Raw genomic sequence first — 6,777 nt, forward strand, 5'->3', positions numbered from 1 at the left:
ATGTCACTGACGAATCTGATGTCCATTCAAATCTTTCACAGGATGATCCTGCATACTTCAGCGCAACATTCTGGCTGTAATCAACAGTTCCGAAGTTGCTCCCAGAGATCGTGACGAGTTGTTTTCCTCCAGGCGGTCCATTTGTCAACTTTGTCGAGCTAATGCAAGGAGTGGAAAAATTGAATAAAGCTTGTGCAGTGCTTTGAAGCTGTATTATCGTTACAAGCGATGAAAGTTGAATACCCTGCCCCGCTCCTAGTTTGCAGGAGACTTGGGTATCAGAATTCCACAAGGATGCTTGGCAAGATGTACCCCCACTCCGTATTGCAACTGAAAACGAAGACCGACCAAGAGAAGCTCCATACATGGAAAGAATGTCTCCTCCGACAGCGACAACAAAGTGAGAACATTTGGACTCATTTGTGACATTCAGCAAAGATTTGCAGGAAGGTTTGAAATAAACCAAGTTGAGCTCTGGGGGCTGATACGAAAAACTTTTGGATTGTGTTGAGATTTGATTCATGATAGTGGTTACAACATCGCTCGAATCAGGAATCCCATGTGGTATGACGCAAAATATTGAGCTATCTGATTTCCATGAAGTCCCCTCTGACGCGGTGTAACCAAAACTATTCTTCAAACTCGAATCAAAATATCCCAAATTCCTGCCAGTAACAGTGAGATTGCTACGCCAGGAATAAGATTGATGTAAAGTTTGATCGAAAGAGAATTGATTTACACTGGTTTCAACTCTTATTCCCGAGGTTATTGATGCAGCAAGGTACTTGCCAAGTCCTTGTACTGCTCGCAAAGACATTGACGAGTCTGATAACCATTCAGTTGCGGTGGCCGAGCTTCGTCCAAGGCGAGAAGAACTAGAATAAGAACTTCCAAGACCGAAAGATACTCCTTGAGCTTGAATTATTACTGTGTGAGCATCTGTTGGAAGGTTTGAACGGTTCACTAGCATTAGCTTCCCTGCTTCATACCCATAGCCATTGGTTAGAGTTCCAACTTGATTCATGGATGTTAGAACTATCTGCTTGGATCCTCCAGAGCCGGTGCTTGTTGAAAGTGTCATTGATGAATCGGAATACCATTGAGTCCTTTCGCAAGAGGTACCTCCCCCTCTACCTACAGCACTCAATGCCCGCATCCCAATAGAAGACCCAAAGACGTCTTGCTTCCTGGGCTTTGCTGTGCTAAGCCATGTATCACTTGCAAGCGGGGGATTGATAAGATCATCGTTGCAACTAGCAGCAAACAGCCTTTGGAACATCGATAAGTTTGCAGTGCACCCGATTTCTTGCAAGCATCCAGCAAAGATTGAATCACATTCACAAACTCCATTTCTTCCATAACAATCTATCCTCTGTGAGGAACAGTGTGCAATTCTGAAATAATCACAATACTGACTAGAGGACTTTCGCTGGAAGACAACAGGTCTGTCGCTACTGAAGCTCTCGGTGAGTGTTCCTACTCCAAGACTCATTGTAGCTGACAACCTCAAGGATGAACCAACAACGGATGGCGATCTACATGTCATCGCAGAATTTGATATCCACTTTGAATGCTCCGCAGATGATTGGCCAACTCGCATCATGGGACTAGAAGCGAAGACCAGAAAGTTTTGACCTATGATCTCTACCTGGGAAAGCCCAACAGTTGCCAAGTTAGTCACAGAAATGTTTTCTGAGGTCATCGTTAATTTGTCAAAACTCAACACATCCGACAAACTTGAAGAAATCATAGCTGAAGTTACAGCTATAGCATGCGATCGTGCAAGAGAGGAGGACGTCTTGCAAATAATTTCCGATTCTGATATCCATTCAGTCAGTTCGGAGGCTGTACGTCCTAGTCTGGCACTAGCACTTTGGGGAAGATATGCATCTAAAACGCGAAGAGACAACGGTGCTCTTGATAGGAAATTGGAATGATTCGAAGAAAATCCCACAACTTCGTGACGATCAAATGACAAAACATTTGACACACTACTCGTAAGCATACTGGTAGTAACCAACAGCTGTTTGGAATGACCAAAGCCCGGAGAAGCCTTGCAAGTCAAAGATGATTTACTCAACCAAGATGTCGAAGAAATGGATGACGACCCAATTGAACCACCGAGTGTGAATCGCGAAACAGATACTGACCCCATAAACCCTTCTTCTACTGTCTCCGCCAGTGAAGTAACTACTGCAGAGAGGTTCAGCACAGGACTGTTATACGAAACAGAAACGCTTGACACCTCCTTCAACACTGTGATGGCAATGACATGGCTGCCCATACCCCCTGCTACGCAGCGAGACGTGATCGCGCTGTCTGATGTCCACGTCGTCGCCTCGCTCTCGCTCCCTCCAAGCCGCCCCCTGAGCGATAGATCCCATATCCCCAAGCCTGTCCCTGCTATCCATGTCCACATCGAGCCGCTCCCTGCTACGTTCACCCCACGCCCGCTAGATATCTCTGCATGGTCGAACGAGTGACTGGTCATCGTCGTATCGACTTGCTCCCCAACCGTGACTGTGATTGCCATACTCGAGCCCTTACCAGGAGCTCGGCTGCATGCCACTGCGCTGTCTGAGGTCCAAGACGTTGCCTCGCATGCACTCACTCCTGCCCTCCCAGCAATCGTGTACCCTGCTTCTCCGAAATCCATACCATGAATCGTCACTGCTGGTCGCTTTCCTGACCCTGCCCGGTTCGATACCAATGAAGCGTTGGCAAGGTCACTCAAAGTAAGGTGTCCCGAGTATAGCGTCCAGTTCTGTGGGCACGTGCTCTGGAATGCCAGTAGCCGTGAATGGTCCGCGCAGCCTTGCTTGCCCAAGCAGTCTGCAAATGAAACCTCGCAGGCGCACCTGCCTTCACCTGTGCTGTTGCTCTCTACGCACTGCGTGTAGTTCACGCTGCATGTATCCCGCGCAGCATGGCTGCAACTCCCGTACAGCACTGAGGGTGCGGCGTAGGCAGCTCCTGCAGCTACGGTCCCTACCAAGCTTCCCGATGTAACAGATACCCGTAGCTCCTTCCCGATTCCTTGCGCTTGCTTGCATGCTACCATCGAGTCCGATACCCACTCGGTGCCCTCGCAGCTCGATATCCACACCCGGCCCATTGCACTCATGTCTGCTACTCCTATGCCGTACCCTTCAAGCCTGACCTCGCCCCCACCTACAGCTGGTCCTGGAGGTCCCTGCTCGAGTGCTGGTCGTAGATGAGGGACGCTGTACGTGACGGCTTCCGTCCTGGTTCCGACTATCTCTCCCACGGTGACACCGATGCGCAATGAGCCGCCCACCCCATCAGCCATTCGACAAGCCAAAGCTGTGCTCGATGTCCACATGCTCGCTTCGCATGCACTGGATCCTGTACGGATAGTTGCCGAAGAGTCATATCCGTCAAACCAACCGAAAATGCTCAGCTGTACCCTTGTCAGGTTCGTCCAGTTAGACATATTCGTGAAGTGCGAGGCCGTCATGTTCAAGTAGGTCCCATTCGAAACATTGCCCACAAGAAATGTGCCATTCGACGACGCTGGTGTGTTCATCAGGCTACCCGGCCACATAAACCCTTCTTCTACTGTCTCCGCCAGTGAAGTAACTACTGCAGAGAGGTTCAGCACAGGACTGTTATACGAAACAGCCTCGCTCAATGTCGAGCTCTCCTGCATCACGCTGATACTAATCAAATGACTGCCTCGCGTGCCTATCCCTGCCTGACATGTGATCGCGCTGTCTGATGTCCACGTCGTCGCCTCGCTCTCGCTCCCTCCAAGCCGCCCCCTGAGCGATAGATCCCATATCCCCAAGCCTGTCCCTGCTATCCATGTCCACATCGAGCCGCTCCCTGCTACGTTCACCCCACGCCCGCTAGATATCTCTGCATGGTCGAACGAGTGACTGGTCATCGTCGTATCGACTTGCTCCCCAACCGTGACTGTGATTGCCATACTCGAGCCCTTACCAGGAGCTCGGCTGCATGCCACTGCGCTGTCTGAGGTCCAAGACGTTGCCTCGCATGCACTCACTCCTGCCCTCCCAGCAATCGTGTACCCTGCTTCTCCGAAATCCATACCATGAATCGTCACTGCTGGTCGCTTTCCTGACCCTGCCCGGTTCGATACCAATGAAGCGTTGGCAAGGTCACTCAAAGTAAGGTGTCCCGAGTATAGCGTCCAGTTCTGTGGGCACGTGCTCTGGAATGCCAGTAGCCGTGAATGGTCCGCGCAGCCTTGCTTGCCCAAGCAGTCTGCAAATGAAACCTCGCAGGCGCACCTGCCTTCACCTGTGCTGTTGCTCTCTACGCACTGCGTGTAGTTCACGCTGCATGTATCCCGCGCAGCATGGCTGCAACTCCCGTACAGCACTGAGGGTGCGGCGTAGGCAGCTCCTGCAGCTACGGTCCCTACCAAGCTTCCCGATGTAACAGATACCCGTAGCTCCTTCCCGATTCCTTGCGCTTGCTTGCATGCTACCATCGAGTCCGATACCCACTCGGTGCCCTCGCAGCTCGATATCCACACCCGGCCCATTGCACTCATGTCTGCTACTCCTATGCCGTACCCTTCAAGCCTGACCTCGCCCCCACCTACAGCTGGTCCTGGAGGTCCCTGCTCGAGTGCTGGTCGTAGATGAGGGACGCTGTACGTGACGGCTTCCGTCCTGGTTCCGACTATCTCTCCCACGGTGACACCGATGCGCAATGAGCCGCCCACCCCATCAGCCATTCGACAAGCCAAAGCTGTGCTCGATGTCCACATGCTCGCTTCGCATGCACTGGATCCTGTACGGATAGTTGCCGAAGAGTCATATCCGTCAAACCAACCGAAAATGCTCAGCTGTACCCTTGTCAGGTTCGTCCAGTTAGACATATTCGTGAAGTGCGAGGCCGTCATGTTCAAGTAGGTCCCATTCGAAACATTGCTTGCGAGTTGTTGAAATGCGATATATTTGTAAGGTTAGAGCAAATTGATTGGTTCAGGAATTGCACTGGCATAGACACCGGTACCAAATAAGATTCCAACACACCAAGGAGATTTGCATCATTCGTACCCCTTGGATTAAATGAACTTGGGGTTTCCAGTATGTATGAATTAAATGTCTTATGAAGGACAGCTGATCGTATTCGCTCTATTTGAGCTGTATCGTATGACAACATTTCCGTCGAAGATGAGCTTAGTAAGCTCGATGTGATCACAAGATTCAGAGACGATCCAACAGAAGATGCTCCTCTACAAGAGATTGATGAATCAGAATACCACTGAGTAAAAAGCGAGCGAGAGGAAGAAATGCGCACAGCCATCGACGTCGTTGCACTATCAAAGAGTCCATGTATGTGCAATTTACTTGATTTCCAATCCGCCACGAAATTCGATTTGATTGAGCTCGATATTGAGAGCTTGTCATATGAGTAGACTTCTGATACGCTACTAACTAACGCTGAGGCTGTCAGTGACATCTGAACGCTTGATCCTCCACCTCTTGGAACAGTACATAGAATAGAAGTGCTGGAAGTCCATTCTGATTGCTCACACGCTGTCAATCCCAATCTTAACGCAGGACTAAAAAGATGTGAGGACAAATTATATGCAGGATATTCAATAGAGAACGACCCTTGATGGCGATTTGTCATGCTTTGAGGTGTCCGAAGTTGAAAAGCGTCGAATGAAACCGCTGCTTCTGACGTCCCGGTCAGTCTTCTCAACGTGACAGCAATGGATTGTGAGCCTCCATACCCCGCAGGGGCTTTGCAGGTAATGAAGGAATCACTAGACCAGATTGTTGCTTCACAAGCTGTGTAACCAACACTGGATCGAACTGAGAAATCTGCAAGACCAAAACCTAGGCCCAAAACGACAACTGAATGATGTTCACTTCCACCGAAATTGTACATAAATCGATCATCGGGAGGATGCTGGTTCGCGATAGCTTGTGTTGAGTTCAACAAACACAAGTCAGCTAGACTTTCTGCAAGCTTTGACCGTGCACAACCAGCATCAAGCATACATTGGAAATAAGATATATCGCATTCACAGGCGCTCCTGATACCGTCCGTTCTACAAGAAGAAAATCGTGTACTGCATAGCAGTGCCATTGGCTGGAAGCAACCTACACTTATGTTTGGAGCTAAATCCAAACAAAATGGATGAGTTCTTAGGTCGTAACAATCGCAACTCCCGTCAAAATTACACCTTCCATTGCCATTACAAGTGACGGAATCTACACAATATGAGGTACAATTCCCTCCATAGTATCCAGCAGAGCATGATTGACAGGTCTGCCCAATAAAGTTGCCTTCGCATTGGCATGATCCATCAAACAAACAGGTTCCATGCCCTGAACATGTGTGTGTCGAGTCACAGAATACATCGCATGATGAACCAAAAAGGTTCAAATCACAAACATCGCAGCGCTGCCCAGTGAAATTTTCATTGCAGGTGCAGGATCCATCAAAGTCACACGATCCATGACCAGAACAATTCAAAACAGGGTCACACATGACATCACAATACGCTCCAACGAAACCATTTGCGCAAACTCCACAATCCAAACCAGTATATCCCTGCTTGCACTCGCAGCTCCCATCCTCCTGACACCGCCCGTGCCCCGAGCAGTCCTTGTCCTCCTCGCACCGTACCTCGCACTGCTCCCCGTACCCTCCCGTGCACATGCTGCACCGCTCTCCTCCCCACCCGCCCTCGCAGGCGCAGCTCCCGTCTCCTTGGCATGTCCCGTGCCCCGAGCAGGTCTCGCCCTCCTCGCAGTACGCCTTGCACTT

The 6,777-nt window shown here is 50.0% G+C and overlaps 2 protein-coding genes across 2 annotated transcripts; both read right to left on the bottom strand.

Moving 5' to 3' along the window:
• Positions 1–2,190: 2,190 nt before the first annotated feature.
• GUITHDRAFT_139385 (hypothetical protein) lies at positions 2,191–4,894 on the bottom strand (the record flags this gene model as incomplete). Its single annotated transcript, XM_005832052.1, has 2 exons — positions 2,191–2,193; positions 2,246–4,894. 2 exons carry the CDS (start codon positions 4,892–4,894, stop codon positions 2,191–2,193), a joined length of 2,652 nt encoding a protein of 883 aa, XP_005832109.1.
• Positions 4,895–6,267: 1,373 nt separating this feature from the next.
• GUITHDRAFT_50161 (hypothetical protein) lies at positions 6,268–6,744 on the bottom strand (the record flags this gene model as incomplete). The annotated part of the gene is made up of 1 exon (XM_005832053.1): positions 6,268–6,744. A coding segment is annotated over one exon (477 nt), but the record flags the coding sequence as incomplete, so codon positions are not given.
• Between the last annotated feature and the right edge of the window lie 33 nt (positions 6,745–6,777).

The sequence above is a fragment of the Guillardia theta genome (assembly GCF_000315625.1).
Source record: "Guillardia theta CCMP2712 unplaced genomic scaffold GUITHscaffold_37, whole genome shotgun sequence".
NCBI lineage: Eukaryota > Cryptophyceae > Pyrenomonadales > Geminigeraceae > Guillardia > Guillardia theta.